Genomic DNA, 16,899 nt, shown 5'->3' with positions numbered 1-16,899 from the left:
ATCTGGAGTTTTGTAGTTCCTGCAGCGGTTTCAATCCCTGAAGGAATAAATAGGTAATTCCAGAAATGTGATCCGACAGCTGGGATATTGTTTGATAAGGTCCTCGAATTTACCTATGGTTCTGATAGCACTGTCGATGGTTGAGCCGTCTAGGCTTCTAAGTAGAATGTATTTCCCCTGCTTGTTCGTGAAATCACAGGTTCCGAGCCATACATATAGTCAGGTTGGTCAAAGTTTTGTGTATTTATATTGTATCTCCGAATGTTTCTCTAGTCCAGCCGTAATCGTCTTCAAAGCGCCTCCCGCTTCTATTTCACCACACGATTTCCCGATCCTGATTGCTCTTACAGCACCGTTCGCGTCTTATTTCCGATTGGGGTGGGTTGTGGCTTGGAAAAAACTTCGTCAATTTGTTCATTGACATTTAAAAATGGCGATTTCACTCACGATGTTGTCAGTAAAAAATCGCAATATTCTCCCGATTTGTTACTGGAACTAGTTCAAAAACTGACTCGTTTCGCGTGTAAGATGATTTTTCTCTCCGATTCACAAGACTTCACGAAAAGTAATAGGTTATAAACAGCGATTTCATAGCGTATGTTTATCTGCTCAGATATTTTTCCGTCTACTCAGTTCGCGCATGCGCACTCCCTCCTTACTTGGCCTGGAACGCACCACATTATGTACGTCAGCAAATGAGTCCTTATGTGGGGATTTGTCAGATTGTTTACCAAATAATTGAAATCGGCCATCATACACCTCAGCCCGGTTGGCATAAGATATAAAGCGTACTATTATGTCCCTTGGGTATGCAGCGGTTTCGGGCCAACCCGATGGGAATTACTGATGTCAGCTGATGTTACCATTACTCAATAGTTTTAAGTAAGAATTGTTCATCAATTGAACCACAACCTCAGTTATCAAGCTTTGGTCCGTTATATCTGGAATGACCGCTACGCTTTCTCTCGCTTTTTCGAGTAGGGCTTGCATTATTATTATGGTATACAATATGGCGGCTTTGTAGTAGGTGAAGGTCCGACAATTAAAATGTTCAGAAAATTATCATAGAACACTGTAATGCATATATATTCTTTAGTATATATATATCACACACTTGAATGTTAGAAATGTTAGTATCAGGCTTACTGTGTCTTCATATTGATGTTAAATATGATGAAGGATCCGCTCAGGCGTCGGTCTCTTCAAAATACGTCCTTTCTCTTCAAACCGGAAGCCAATATGCGGAAGATAATATCACGATATCATCCTACAAATCGTTTGATTAATGTGGCACTATGTGGTCATTTGCAATATTTTGGTATTGTTCACGTGATATTTGAACACATGTATAATCGTCATATTTCTTATTGGTAAAAACTCCGCGTAAAATATGTAAAAGCTGACATTTAAATAAATATATGCTTATGCGACATAGCATTGCTCATCACTGACCGAATAATTCCGTATATCGGGATTAACGGTGTGTGCAAACATCATGCGAAATTTCACGTTGACCACATATTAAAATTGCTATAGTATAAAAGAGGAAACATAGTATGACCAAGAAATTACAACCTTTCAATAACTAAATACAAGAATGTACAAGTAGAAAACTAGTGAGACTCTCTACCTAAGTTCCAGATTTCTTGGATCGGTTCATGCCATGGGGAATGTGTACGTGCTACATTGGATATATACGCCGTCCTGACACGTTTTGAATAATCATTTCACTTATATAATATTACATGTTAATTTACGCCGTGTTATAATTACCAATGTATACCTATACATTCGTGGTCATTCTGTTATAAAATAAATTAACCGACTGTTTTATTCGTATAAATATGTTGTAGAAAAATCGTATCATTCCCAACATTTTAATTATAAGAGAAAGCTATAAATATATATGTGATTCTTAGACTGATCCGACATAGCAAATATCACACGGCTTCATAAGATTAGCTACGGACTCAGAATAAATCTGGTTGGTAACAATAGATTTGTTTGTTTGTTTATTTGAGAAGATTTACATCCGCTTCACTACGAGTAGTTCAGTTATCCAGCAGACAAATACCACTAGTCCCGTCCCGTTAAGACACCTGTAAAATTCGATCCCCCGCTATCGGCCAGGTATCGGTTTATCGGTGAATAGCGGCCAGGTATCAGTTTATGTGCCGGTACATGTAGCCGTAATTCTAACTGTACCTGTATTCAGCTCTTCATGCCAAACATATTGATTTATAATATCTTAGAGAACTGATATACCGTCAGCACTCTGCGAGGTAAGCCCTTTCGTTTCATAATTATAGTTGGTATCACACAGGAGTGCAACCAACAAAATATGGCTGCTATTCATTCCAGTTTTCCAGAGAAGACGTCAATTCAGGATATATGGTCAATATTTCTAACTTACCTTTCATACATAACGTATACAGATGTTGTATTTGATGCAAATAACTATCTAGTAAATATACTTTTCGTCTGTTTTCGATCGGAACATATCGTCTTATTAGACTGGTGTACTGTTACAATCATGCGGAAAACAGATTGAATAACAAAAATAAGTGGTAACAACTTTCTTACCTGTTGGTCTTACTCTTCACTCAGTGCCTCCACAGGATAATGTTCCGTTTAAATCCAGAGCATTGCTACGACCCGTCATGAAATGCATATTGCCCCACACTGTGATTCTCTTTCGGGTACACATGTTGTTATTCATACTTCAGTCCAATAACGTTTTCTTAAATTACCATAATTATACACACTCTATGTCATTTAAAGAGAACCAAGTGACGGGTTATTTTTAGATGTAGAGTCATACAGGCTATATACTTATCCGCATGAAAACACTGTTCGTGATACTCAAGTTAAAAAACAGATTTGGATAAACACTGTGCAAATTAAATATTAAATTTCAAATTTAATCAAATGGCGGACAATCCTGAATTTGAGCTACGCGAAAACATCTGCATATGCTTTTAAACTATGCTAATATTGGAAAAATAAACATTGAGAATGGAGGAGTAGTGATATATACACTCTTTGGATTACACTTTAACTTTATGTTAAGTATTGATTTTCACATCTATGAACTTAGTAAGGAACGCCTCATGGCAACTAGCTCTTTATCATACCAGTTTAAAATTGTATAAACCCTTTTCCCTCAGGGGCCTTTAATTTGTAGGCAGGGGATTCCGTTTCAATTAGAAATCAGGACACGAGTCCTTTTCACTGCGATTTTATTATCATAAATAGTGCGATCATTATGAATCATTTACCTACATACATTGTATGGGATAGTACAATTTGCTTTTTAGTGAAACTGAAAAAAACATCTGTGATAACAGTACCTCATATCTGCTATAACATCATGTTATTGTTATATTATATACATAAGTTTGTCGAAATGATAGCTCACACAAGAGCTATTGTTCGTTGTGAATGCTTGCGTCAATTAAGTCTTTGTATCCTTTATCTAGTATGTACACTCGGCGATTTCTATAATGATCCTAATTGAAATAATGGGTATTTAAGCATTCAAAAACATACAATACACAAGTATTAACATATAGTTTAAAGACGCCCTTTATGATTGGCTTACCCACAGGAGAGTTCCAGTCTTCACTGATTAATCCATTTTTAAAAATGTGACTTATTAGGTTTTCATGATTTACGTAACCGCCGACGTCGGCCGCTGTTTTCGTTCTAGGTGTGATTATAACTCCGATAATATCCGGTGGTTATCAGCTTATATTTCAACTTTTGAAATAGCTTTATTATTGCTGGAACAGCATCTCAATATTATAAACTGAATAAGTAAACATGGAATCTGCGAGGTTGATGTGTCACATATCAACCCTACGTGACCTGAGAATATGTTATACATTGTAGTAAGTATGTGTATACCTAGCGTCTAACGTGTATAATATAAGACCAGACGGGAAAGCTAAATATTAACACGCACCTTTATTGTAGCAAAAGTCTTGTATCTGTTTTATTCTCCCTTCCACCAACCAGCCAAATATTATTATAAGATTCTATGCTTTTTGGTTCTTCTTCAGAAGTTTCTTGACATATTTTCCCCTGTGACCTCGTAATCCCAAAAATCTACCAGCCAAATCTTATGAATCCATTCCTTTTGTTTCATAAGAAGAAATAATTTAAAATGTTGTTGAGCTCGTTGACCTTTCAGGTAGGTTGAGGTCATTTTCATTCGCAAAATTTAGTGAGCTCTCTCCCAGGAAACCACCAGCCAAATATTATAAGTGTATGCCTTCGATCATTCAGAAGAAATTGATTGATGTTTTTGACATATTTGACACCTGTGACCTTGACAGAAGGTCAAGGTCATTTTTATTCTCAAACTTTGTCGGGTTCTATTCCATGAAGCTACCAGCCAAATATGAAGATTCTATATCTTTTAGTTCTTCAGAAGAAGGCGTTTGGAGCGTTTGACATATTTGACCCCTGTGACCATGAAAGTACGTCAAAGTCATTTTCATTCTCAAACTTTGTCGGACTTTCTCCCAGGAAGCCATCGGCCAAATATGAAGATTCTATACCTTTCATTTCTTCAGAAGAAGTCGTTTGAAGAGTTTGACACATTTGACCCCTGTGACGTTGAAAGTAGGTCAAGGTCATTTTCTTTCTCAAACTTTGTCAGGCTCCATCCCAGGAAGTCACCAGCCAAATATGAAGATTCTATGCCTTTCAGTTCTTCAGAAGAAGTCGTTGGAAGAGTTTGACACATTTGACCCCTGTGACGTTGAAAGTAGGTCAAGGTCATTTTCATTCTCAAACTTTGTCAGGTTCCATCCCAGGAAGTCACCAGCCAAATATGAAGATTCTATGCATTTCAGTTCTTCAGAAGAAGTCGTTTGAAGAGTTTGACACATTTGACCCTTGTGATTTTGAAAATAGGTCAAGGTCATTTTCCTCCCAAACTTTGTCAGGCTCCTATCAACAAAGCTATCAGCCAAATATCATGACTCTAGGCCTGTTCGTTCTTCAGAAGAAGTTGTTTAAAGGAAAAGTTGACGGACGACACCGGACGACGGACGGCGGACGCCGCACCATGACATAAGCTCACTTGCCTTTCGGGCAGGTGAGCTAATAATAATAAAAAAAGGTAAGGCCAACTAAAAAATACATCAAAAACATCTGTTGGGTGTACATGAAAATCTCATAATTTTGCGATTTTCTTTTGTATACTCATGATGTCAGGCTTGTGCAAACACCTCCGTTCTTGGTTTTTGTTACTTTTCAAATCAATAGTTATTCTCTATGTCTACATGAAAATATACATACATTCCAACAAAGCGTCAACACTCGAACATTCCAGGTACATACGAAATACTCGTAACACCTGTATGCAACGGAAGAATTTGTTTCTGACAGTTTTAACTGCTACTGCTGAGGAGATCGTGCAGATACAACAGTGATGAACAAAGATGGAAGCTACCACTAACATTTACTTTCTTTTTCCATTATCCTTTATTGTTTCACAACGAAGACAACAGCTGACTATCTCCGCGTGAAACAGACACCACCATGTTTAGTTGGGTTACTAGCTCTACCGAAGTTTTAAGACAGTTCCATACCGTGATCTATACAATGTCATACTATGAGGGTACCAACTACATACTTAATGTCAATTTTCGATGGCATTACTTAATGTTGGCAAGTGTAAGGGTAAGGTTTCCAGTCATCATCAATGAACTAAAAGTACATTCATCACCTCTCCTTCTAGCGAGGGATATTAAATGTTTATAGATGCATCAGTATACCGGATCGTGAATTTGGCTTGAATCGTATAATGTAACACTTGAAATGGCACATTTGTTAACATACACATTTAGAAGACACTGGTAAAACACTATTCATGCGGTTTGACTGGTTGCAAACGGAAGTTTGATCTACATGTCCATAAATAATAAGGACAAAAATGTGTCAAATATAAAACTAAAGTTGATTGCCTAATTCTAGAGTCATACATATTTTTAGTCATTCATGCGAAAAAAAAAATCAAAATCATGAATATTAGTAAAATTAAGTCGGTTTACAGCAACATAAGATGTTGTATAGGGTTTTGTAGAGTATTCTGCCGAATCAAAAATTATATAAAACTTATCTATATATCGACAAAAATGCAAAAAAGAAACACGCAAGTCGATTTGTGTTTCTGTTAGAATTGTATTTCGTTGTCCATTTCCTCCTGTGGATTTTATATATATTAATGACTGAGGTGAATTGGTTTGTCACATTGGTTCCGTGGCTAAGACTGTAATGCTATTACAGGGAGGGGTCGCTAATTGGGGATGTATAGCGAGGTCCTAATATTTAAGGAGGATACACTAAAGGAATTTAATTACTATTGGGGATTTCCGTTTACTGTTTGACAAAAGTAAGGTTTTTTTCCTAAGTGAGTCAGATGCAGGCAGAGGTGTGAAAGATACGGACAGGGTTGGCTTGGTTACTCAAGGTGAAGTTATTGTCAAAACACAATAGGCTGGTGGACTCGGTGTTTTGTGGTTGTTTGGAGTGTTGTATCAGCTTCCAAAAGGTCATCCAGCAACACCAATTAACTCCGGCATTGTAAATATTGCAATAACGCAAATTAATGACGATCATAAATTAAAATATACACAATGTAATTGATTTTAAACGTGTCTTCGGGGATTTTCTTCATCCGTAAATATGAAATTCACCTCAGTGAGGCTGACAAACAAAACTCGTGAGAGCAATTCATCGGGGTATAAGTTTTTGCAAAACTAAAACACAGACAAATGAGTTTATGGTTATTTTCAAACGACACGCAAATAATTCACTAAAAAGAAAAAATGTGCTTGAATCAGTATACTTATACAATTTGAAGATGTTTCAACATATTAAAACCTACACGTGCATATGCACGGTAGGATATATCACGTTGGTTTCACTTATTAACAGATTCATGTGACTATTGCTGCTACTACTGTCACCGACAAATGAACTACGTGTCCATGCACTTGATAAAACAAACACCATTGTAGCACAGTAGCGTAATATCGAGGTAAACAGAAAGTATAAATGAATAGAATATTTGTTTGTAAATGTTTCAGTTGGCATTAAAGAAGTTTGAAACGTATAATTCATGATATTTGGCTGAAAATATGTATCCGTTCAAAAAATTGAGCTGCCATTTTACCTTGAGTGCCGGAAGTTATGACATTGCTGAATGCAATTGATTAAATTACCAAATCACAAATACAGGAAAGAGTTTTAAGTGGTTTAAACTGATGGGAACAAATTCACATGAAATTTGAGCACTCATGATATTCTTGATTAAGTTGGTAAGAAGTTTGGTTTAATACTAGTCAAACAGGTATACACCATTAATTCTGTATACTCTTGCCACAAAGTGATTGGTGAGCAAATTTATTTCATGTTATTGTCTTTCGGTCTGTCATCCATCCATGAAGCTGTTTACAGATAATATTAAATGTATTTACTGAGGTGGGATTATCACAGTTTTTGTCAGATTGGATGTTCTGAATGACATAATATCTATGATATATGTTTCATCGTAGGTCAAATTCATTTAAATCAACTTGTTTGTATAATTAGCCGATGTCACGGGTTGAGAAAAACTGATCAAGGAAGCAAAGAACAGTTATCCCGGTTGTGTCAGAGAGGCAAGTTTTCATGTTTAGTTATCATTACAAATCAACAGATGCAAGGGAAATAACCTAAGCAAATATGTGTTGCAATACTTGCCGGATTCAAGATCAACGTCATGAAGTTCTGGCATAGGAATTCAAAGAAAAGTAAATTTTCTAAAATTATAGACACCAACAACACAAAATAAATTTGCTAATTATGAATATTATGTCAAAAGGGTTTTACCTTGGTACATGTGTATTCTTGAGGACAATGTACCCGACAAAATTAAGTTTATAAGCTATTATTCTATTTGTCATTACGATAAATGCATTGTTAAACAAGTACTTTCTAAGAATCCAATAGTCCGCATTTCTTGATTTTATTAAAAAAAGAAAAGTTAGAGCTAAAAATATGTATTTTTATTATCCATTAAATCCATAATCTCCATTTTACATCATATTTGAGAAACACAAGAACTTACAGGTTTCTCTTTCTATTTGAATACATCAAAAGCGAAACGACATGCAAAAAAGTTATCCTCTATAATAAAAAATAAAAAATGTACAGGACATAGTATTTCATGAAAAACACATAATATAGTATGATACAAACGTACAAATTATTAAATATATGATAAATTCTAATCATATCAATATAAAAGATGTAGACCATAAAGTAATATAAAACAACAACCCAAAATAAGCATTAAATTTGCTTTTCTCCTGTTTTTAACTTGCATATTGTATATACAGTTATCCTCACAAATGAAAAATAGTCCGCCATACAAGACTGTTTACGAGATCGCGACCTTATTACAAACCAACCAATGTTACGCAAGGAAGCGAACAGATTGTCAGGATTGTTATTTTGTGCTTGTTGATAATTTTGCACGATTGTCCATCAATTGTTTCCTTTTTTAGGATGGCTCTGGGGATGCCTTACCCTTTGGTGTCCAGTTACTCAATAACAGTACCGTCTCGAGTGAGACATAACCAGAACAAGCGCGTGCCACCCCGACACTTGTTGACACCTGTGATTTCCTTTCCGTGCTATTCATTTTGTCTACTGGTCCTAACCAGATGAACTACCGTTCTAATCGATATTGTTTTAACATATGTTATGGTAACGAGGAATGAACAAATATAATTTTAAATACAAAGTAAATATATAAAACAGCAAAAGATTTTCTCCTCTTAAAATTAAGCGGTATTTTGATGTATCCGAGTTCAATATAAATGGGTTCGACAGCAAAAACCATATTAATATGTAGTAGGCACGCATCGTGATTGAAATAAAAGCAAGAGGGGTAACGGGGCACTTACCAAGGTAAAAAAATATATATATGTGGACTATATAAAGATATATGCTATGTATGAACCTTAGTTATTCAAAATAAAGTGTACTACAAAGTGTTAACAAATTTGACTCCAGTGACCTTGAAAGTCTTATATGGTCATATGATTGAACAAAATTGGAAGCTCTTAAACCCAGCAAGCTACCTGCAAATTTCTATTTGAGAAGAAGCCATTTCAGGATTTTAACTCATTTGGCACCGTATGACCTACAAAGTCGGTCAATTTCATTCCTTTACAGACACTATTTAACCCTTTATCATCATCTTAGGCATTTTGGTATTCAAAAGAAATCATTTAAAATCATAGCAGTTTTGACCCCTGTGACCTTCAATATTCAAGCTAAGTATCATCTCACCCAGTGACTTTTGGTAAATCAGAAGAATTCGTCGACAGGTTTTTACACCGTTGACCCTAATGACCATGAAAGTAGGTCAAAGTCATTCATGATCGCTTTAACAAACTTGATAGCGTTTCCTCTCCTTTGCATGCTACTGGTCAAATGTGATTATCCAAGACCATTCTTTTCTTCAAAAGAACTCATTTAAATTTTTCATATTTGGCCCGGTGTCCTTTAATACTTGTTAAGGTCCTTTTTATTCACAGACATTCTCAGGCTCTATGCCAGGAAGCTATCAGCGTGGTATCATGAATCTAGGTCTTTCGCTTGATCAGAAAAAACATTGTTCAATTATGGTAGCATTAGCCCAAACAATCAAAGCAACATATCAAAAACAGATAGTTCCGTTATACATATTAACACATAAACACATTTTCAATCATGAGTTCAGGATGCACATACAGGCTGCGAATTATATTGTACGCAAAAGTTATATATAAAGGCCTGAGTGATACTTCATTTGCGAGATAAAACAGTATTATTTTATGAAGTATTCAACATCATATTTATGTGGTTAAAGGTCGATTCTTTAGTTGCGTCACTCCAGTTCTGTCGACGGGTCAGTTGCTTCATCTGCGAGATTTGACAACACAGTTGCTTCACTCAAGTTATCCTGAGTTAGCTCCTGCCAAGTTATCCTGAGTTAGCTCCTGCCAAGTTATCCTGAGTAAGCTTCAGCCAAGTTATCCTGAGTTAGCCTCACCCAAGTTATCCTGCGATGAGTAAGCAGCGTTTGCTGTAATGACACATAAATAAAGTATATGTTCATATAGACTTACACCAATTATACTTCAAATGCCGTCGATAGTGAAAACTTTTTGTCGATCACTATTCAGGTATTGTATATAAATATATATCATAGGTAAATGTATCGTTTAACCTCGTCATATTATATGTTGTACATGTACATGTATGTGATAGATATAAAACAATGTAAAGGGCAGTTGGCACGCTGCCTTTGATAAGTCCAAATTGATTTAAAATGCTAATGATATTTGTAATGAAATACATCTTAACATAAATACATGTTTAATTACAAAATTGCAAGATTTGTACGTTTTGTTCACATTATTAAAGACATTATAGTCTATGTTTTTACGATTGATATCCTAATTGTAAGTCACCCGAACACAAATATTCTTTCGACTTACCTACTATATACCTTTTTCCTCTGTCGTCTGAAAGATAACAATAGCGTTGGTTATCTATATGCGGTATACAACTGCATTTCCTTTGTTCATTTTCTACCAATTTTTATCCACTTTGATATCAAGAATGACTATGCTAACATTAAGGTAGTGGGTTGGTGCTCTTTTTAAATCAATTTTTGTTATACAGTTAGCTCAACTTGTTAACGACTTCGTTCTTGTTTACTTCAACGCAAGAAACATACATACATTGTATATACATCTACTTTTACATGATCTTTCTAAATGAAGAGTGAATGACTCTTCTTGTCTGTTATACTTCCAAACATATGACGCACACATCCACGTGTCAGTTTTACTTCTAAACAAGGGACGCGTAACTCTACTTCTCTATTATACTTCTAAACAAAGGACCCACACCTTCGCTTGTCTGTTATATTCGCAAAAAGGGACGTTCATCTCCACATGTCTGACATCTCCATAGATTTGTTATACTTCCAAACAACGGACACACGCATTTACTGGTGTGTACTTCAAACCAAGAAACACACACCTCCACTGTTTCACTTCGAACAAAGGCGATAATGTTTTCCAAACAGACATCTTTACTTTTTTCAATACTTCATCTCAAGAGAAATACCCTACGTATCTGCCCACTTACAATACTAAAGGGGAAGGAGGAAGAAGAAGGAGAGGAGGAGGAGGAGGAGGAGGGGGAGGAGAAGGAGAAACATGCCCTACGTTTCTGCCTCTTCCAACACCAGAGGAAGGGGAGGAGGAGGAGAACAAGAAACATGCCCTACGTATCTGCCTTCTTCCAACAACAGAGGAGAAGGAGGAGGAGGAAGAGGAGGAGGAGGAGGAGGAAGAGTAGGAGGAGGAGGACAAGAAACATACCTTACGTATCTGCCTTCTTCAAAAACCAGAGGAGGAGGAGGAGGAGGAGGAGGAGGAGGAAGAGGAGGTGTTATCCATCCTTATGTTTTTGCCAAGAAAGAGAGACAAACATATTTGTATGTGTAATTTCAGATGGGATACATGTCTTTGCTTATACATATTATTTTTCTAAGGAAATGCGAGCATACCTCTACTTGTCTGAGTGCTGCCTGTATCGGTCTTTTTAGTACGACAAGGAAACTTTTTCATCCAGTTGTCTCGTGTGTCTTTGTTCAGGACACAGTAGAAGATGAATATAAGTAAGCCTTGTAGCGAGTTTAAGATGATGAACAGATACTGGAAAACGAGTCCACCCGCACCTTCAAAAGCAAAAACGGCAAACACCCAGGTGAGGCCGAGTAGAATCAGCACTGCTACTGCTCGCCGGAGTCTGGTCAGCGTGCTAGCTTTATGTGTAATTGACAGATTGCCGGAATGCACGCCTAACAGTTGACGTGCCACCAGGACGAACACAACGCCGTTGATCACCACCATCAGCATAACCGGGGCCACAAATGCCACATATAACGGAGTCCGGTCCAACCAACATCTGATGCAATAAAAATCAAATATTAACGTTTATTAACAGATACATGCTACTGTAAACTTTGTCTAAATGATATTGTCGAATATTCGTTAAAGCAGGGAGGTATCTGTGTGCGTATAAAATAAAAGAATATAGTGTTTTTTTATCGTTAAAGCTACTCAAACTATTTGATATGATACTAAAAACAGGTTAAGCAACAGAGAACTGGTTTAGCATAGTAAAATAAGTTGAAAAAGTTTTAAAATTGAAAACGAAATGGTTAGATATAGATTTTACAATTGTTTGACGACTTTCGTTGGATCAATAAAACAAAAGTACCTTTTCAATACATTATTGTTACAATACATAAAGGTAGTATGCTCACATTTCCCCAGGTTGAAGGCCATAGTGTTGGTTGTTGATCCCCATCGTAAGAGCTACTATTATGAGCGGCACACCTAGATAACAGAATATGTATTACATTTACATAATAGAATACATGTACCACAAATATTTAAAGTTGTGTTAGTAGTTTATTGTAAATCTGTGTCTGATTATATGTAAAGTAATAACATGTACACAAGCGTGTGTACGTCACATATTTACATAACTTTGTACAGTTGTGTATGTGTGTACACTATTTTGTACGTCAATTATTTACGTGTACATAAGAGTTTGCATGTCAACTGTTTTGTAAAGAACCTGTGCAGGTTCGGGGAAAAAATGGCATGCTGTATCTCACTGCATGATCGTAGGAGGCGACTATTGAAGAGGCCCCGCAAAATTGGGTGTGGTTTCTTCCTTGTCTTCTTTTTATGGGACATTGAAGATATAGAGAATACACCTGTTGTATACCACTGCATGTGTATCGTAAATGGCGACTTATGTGTGCCCTCATCAATATTTACAGACTCGTTATTAGTTGTATATCATTCATATATACAGAGGCTTTTATAGGTTAATCATTCATATGAACAGAAGCACTAACAGGTTAATAATTCATATGTACAGAATCGTGTATAGATTTATAATTCATATGTATAGAAGCATTTATAGGTTTATCATTCAGATGTGTATAATTATTTCTAGGTTTAGATAATTTATTTGTACAGAAGCGCTAATAGATTAATCATTCATATGTACAGAAGCGCTAATAGGTTTATCATTCAGATGTACAATTTACAATATTCCTAAAGGTATTTGATGTGTGTTTTAAGTATAAATTCATGTGGTCACTATTGGATGGAAATAGTCTTCAAATCATTGTTTTCATTGAATGCCTTGTCAATCACAGCAACTGAGGCACTTACCCCAACCCAGTACACAGCACTTCAAAAGGAATTTCGAAATATGCATGGGAATTATTTTCACTAAAGCCAGGTACATGTAGAACGCTTCAACGACCATCCATGCCATTGCCGAGAGAAGGAAGAAATGTTGTAGACACGCCACTATCTAAAAAAAAATATATATGATCCTACATGAGTTCGATTTCAAATAAGATACATGAAACGAGTCATTTTTTTTTAATTTAGCGAACCTCTGGCGAGCTTAATTGAAAAATTCGTGATGAGTTTCATAAATTTCATATGAAATGAAAACAAGTATAAGATCCTTTTTATCACATAATCAAGATTTATGGCATATATTCGTGCAAAACGACAATTTGCATGCATCCTTGAAATGTAAAAAAGCCGCTATTTTGACTACAGTACGTAAGTCTATGACATCATGTACTTGTCCTTGGCGTGAAATCACAATTGAAACAATTGAAACTTACAACCAATCACAGGGCTGATCATATTACATGGGTTAATACGCAAACAAATATGACATAGGTATATTGACTGGATAACAAAGTACATTATGTGATAAAAAATATATACCTAATCAAATCTGTATAACCATGTTCATAGTAAAAACGTTAAGATACCTTACATTGTCAACTTTAAGATATTATCAAAAAATAGCTCCACACCTTTAATCAATGGGAGTAGTCTTGTTTATCGTGTTTCATTATTTATTTTTAAGCAAAATATCTTCCCTACATGATTTATCAATTTCTATATTTATTCACTGTGTTCGAACTAGTTATGACAATTGTATCTTGTAGGTATTTGTATACCAGTGTTTTTCCGTAATCCTGGCATCCAGCATGTAATACTGATGTGTCAGGTTTCTGACATAAATATCAGGTAGTTTTGCTACTTTTGTCTCACAAACCTGGCATCCTGTCGAATGGTCAAGCACGTACTGTTGTTGTCCAACCAAGAAAATTGAATTTGTACTGATTAGCGCTACACAAAGGTTCATTAGGATTTTGGAAGGGTTGGTCCCGCGCAGTTTTCTGTTTTAAATATATATATATATATATCTAAGTGTAAAACAATTATTTTCTACAGGAAATAAACAATGAGTTCACATTTCCTAAGATATCGATCCCATTTCAGTATTAAATTTAACCTTTTGTAATGTTTCCTTCTCTATAGCTACATTGTAATGCAGATTGTACCTAATAGACTATTGAGGATATATACATTGTATTCAGCGTAACAACTTTGATACAAACGATCAGTTTATGTTTTAATGGATTTTATCTTTTTATCTATTTAGTGAGTTATTTTATTTATTTCTCCTGCATATATTTGTTACCTTATATATATTCAAAATAAACTTTCAACACTCACATTATAACCCACATTCATGGGTATGATTATCTATAAAGTCATCATACATAGTTATATTTATGATCACTTTATTCTCGTAGTATAAAATACGAATTTCTTTGAGTGAAAGGTTTTCGAATTTAATTACTAACCGAAATCCTTTTACAAGTACAAATGTTTTTTTAAGTATGGTTATCTTCATAGTGTTAAGACCGTCATCGCTAACTATACGTTGTGTATAACTGTTCCCGATCACAAACAACCATACTAAAAGGACTTACCTTATCACACAGAACGTCACTATTGTCATCACCAGTCCGAGGACAGACAGTCCGCAGCCGACGTAGGATATCAGAGACATGATCTGTCTATGGATGTCATTGAGGCTGTCACCAGTACCGTAGATATCCTAGTTAACAGTGACAACAAATGTTATCATAACGTTGGTGATACGATCATATGGTTAACATTTGTTTAAGTGATGTGTTTTTGTATTTATGTCTATGTTTCTTTAGAAGGTAAGGACTACTTACATCTGTTCCAATTTCACTTGGAACTACTTTTTGTGATTAAACAACACTATATAAATATTATCTGATGCTATTGAGTCCCATAACAATCATCGGCTATAGTTTTGTATTAATACAATTTGATTATATCATCATTTTCATGATGGACATTTTGCATAACGACCTAATTTAAAGATTGATCGAATCATTATCATATGAACATGGTATCAAATGACATGTTTCTAAACAAATATATTTGATAAATTTGAGGCATGTCAAGTGTCACTACATATTTCACTCCTTTGTATCCCTTGGTTTTTAAATTAAAACCATTATTCTTTTGTGTTGCCAGTTTTGAAATGTATTCTTGTTAAGATGATCATCCAGATTGCTAGGTGCTAGATTCTCTTCAGGAAATACATAATATGCAAATCAGTAATATTTAACTTTTAAGTTACATCTGAACTTTGAGTGAAATACATGATGTATGGTACTTATAAGAAAATGCTTTCAGAACGTTATTTGACGAAAGTCGACTTCTAAAATTCTGTGATTACGACATCTTTAAAATTGATATACACATGTAAATAAGAAGTGCCGCCGCGGTCCGGAACACATGCCTTTTTTACGGCGATCGATTTTAAATATTGTTTTCCGTGGATCTTACATCTCATCATCTACACCAACCATTAATGAAGTGACTCGATACCAAACACCAACATCTAAACTAATAATTGATAAAATGATTAGGTACATACATTCGTGGATATGGTGATAAGGTACAGAAACTCCAGCATCTTAATCGACCATTGATAAGGTAATTAAGTACAAACACCAACATCTAAACCAATCATTTATCACATTCAATTACCTTTGATAACATTAGTAGTTACAGGAGCACTAACATCAATATTTACCATTAATAAAGCAAAGTTGGTGAAATGGTTACACAGACATATTGTCCTGGAGTTGTCATCGCTCTCTTGTACGCGGCAGCCTTGGTTTGACCATGCACTCTTCCCACTAACACTTTGGTTCCAGAAGACACATGAGGCATTCCTAGCATTCTTTGTTTACATAAAACAGAGAACATTTACCATGTGAGTAACACATCATCAATCAATATACCGCCATGCATGACAGTATTACGTCTACACAAATGTAAAGAAAGACTGTTCCATTTACAACATCAAAAGTATTTTGTTTTGTAATACATCACCAGATGTTTGACTATATTTCGGTAAAATAAATAGGTACGTGAAGTATATTAAAGATCTATTGAACTACAGTTTATACGATATTTATTTATTGTTGGTTTTTCCCATCTTGCAAATAGGTTGTTTATAAAATAACTAAGGATTTGGGACTACACTATGTATTCTTACCTTACTTATGTGATCAAATCGGAACATAATAGGATTTGATAGGTTTGTTATTTCAACATTTGGAACACTTGCAGCTATTATTAAGCTGTTTGGAGTCCTCAGAAAACTTGAATCGCCATTGGTTAATGGTTTCGTGTTTGATATTGCCTGTGTAAAAATATCCAATTAAGCAATTAATATGCGTGTTCTTGAAAAGAAAATGTGCTTCATGTTTACAAACAAAAATGTGCATTTGATATAGAATATCCATATTTTCATCTTTTGTTTTGTTTAATAAGAAACATGAACGTTAAGCCTCTGATTAAGATGGTTCTGTTCCGGTTGAGGGAAATATGA

At 35.3% G+C, this 16,899-nt stretch overlaps 2 protein-coding genes across 9 annotated transcripts in view; both read right to left on the bottom strand.

Annotated features, from left to right (window-relative positions):
- The window catches only part of LOC110456651, a 29,007-nt gene extending 26,335 nt beyond the window's left edge, over positions 1–2,672 (bottom strand). For 5 of the 6 annotated variants that reach the window (XM_021507506.1, XM_021507505.1, XM_021507508.1 and 2 more), the window contains exon 1: positions 2,584–2,672. The gene's annotated coding sequence lies outside the window, so the exon portion shown is untranslated. Of the gene's footprint in view, positions 1–1,146; positions 1,233–2,583 lie in introns of those variants that run through there. The other variant, XM_021507507.1, reaches the window with a different exon arrangement.
- A 5,587-nt stretch (positions 2,673–8,259) lies between these two features.
- LOC110456648 (plexin-B2-like) overlaps positions 8,260–16,899 on the bottom strand; it is a 50,120-nt gene continuing 41,480 nt past the window's right edge. For all 3 annotated transcript variants that reach the window (XM_021507500.1, XM_021507502.1, XM_021507501.1), the window contains exons 24-32: positions 16,564–16,710; positions 16,096–16,245; positions 14,951–15,078; positions 14,227–14,350; positions 13,314–13,458; positions 12,389–12,461; positions 11,627–12,027; positions 10,545–10,571; positions 8,260–10,129 (exon numbers count right to left, since the gene is read on the bottom strand). In XM_021507500.1, the coding sequence (XP_021363175.1) occupies positions 10,077–10,129; positions 10,545–10,571; positions 11,627–12,027; positions 12,389–12,461; positions 13,314–13,458; positions 14,227–14,350; positions 14,951–15,078; positions 16,096–16,245; positions 16,564–16,710 (1,248 nt within the window). In that variant the 3' untranslated portion in view covers positions 8,260–10,076. The remainder of the gene's footprint in view (positions 10,130–10,544; positions 10,572–11,626; positions 12,028–12,388; positions 12,462–13,313; positions 13,459–14,226; positions 14,351–14,950; positions 15,079–16,095; positions 16,246–16,563; positions 16,711–16,899) is intronic.

Source organism: Mizuhopecten yessoensis, unplaced genomic scaffold, assembly GCF_002113885.1.
Source record: "Mizuhopecten yessoensis strain PY_sf001 unplaced genomic scaffold, ASM211388v2 scaffold8813, whole genome shotgun sequence".
Taxonomy (NCBI): Eukaryota; Metazoa; Mollusca; class Bivalvia; order Pectinida; family Pectinidae; genus Mizuhopecten; species Mizuhopecten yessoensis.
Note: the sequence above shows the minus strand (reverse complement) of the source record. Positions and strands in the feature narration are given on the sequence as shown.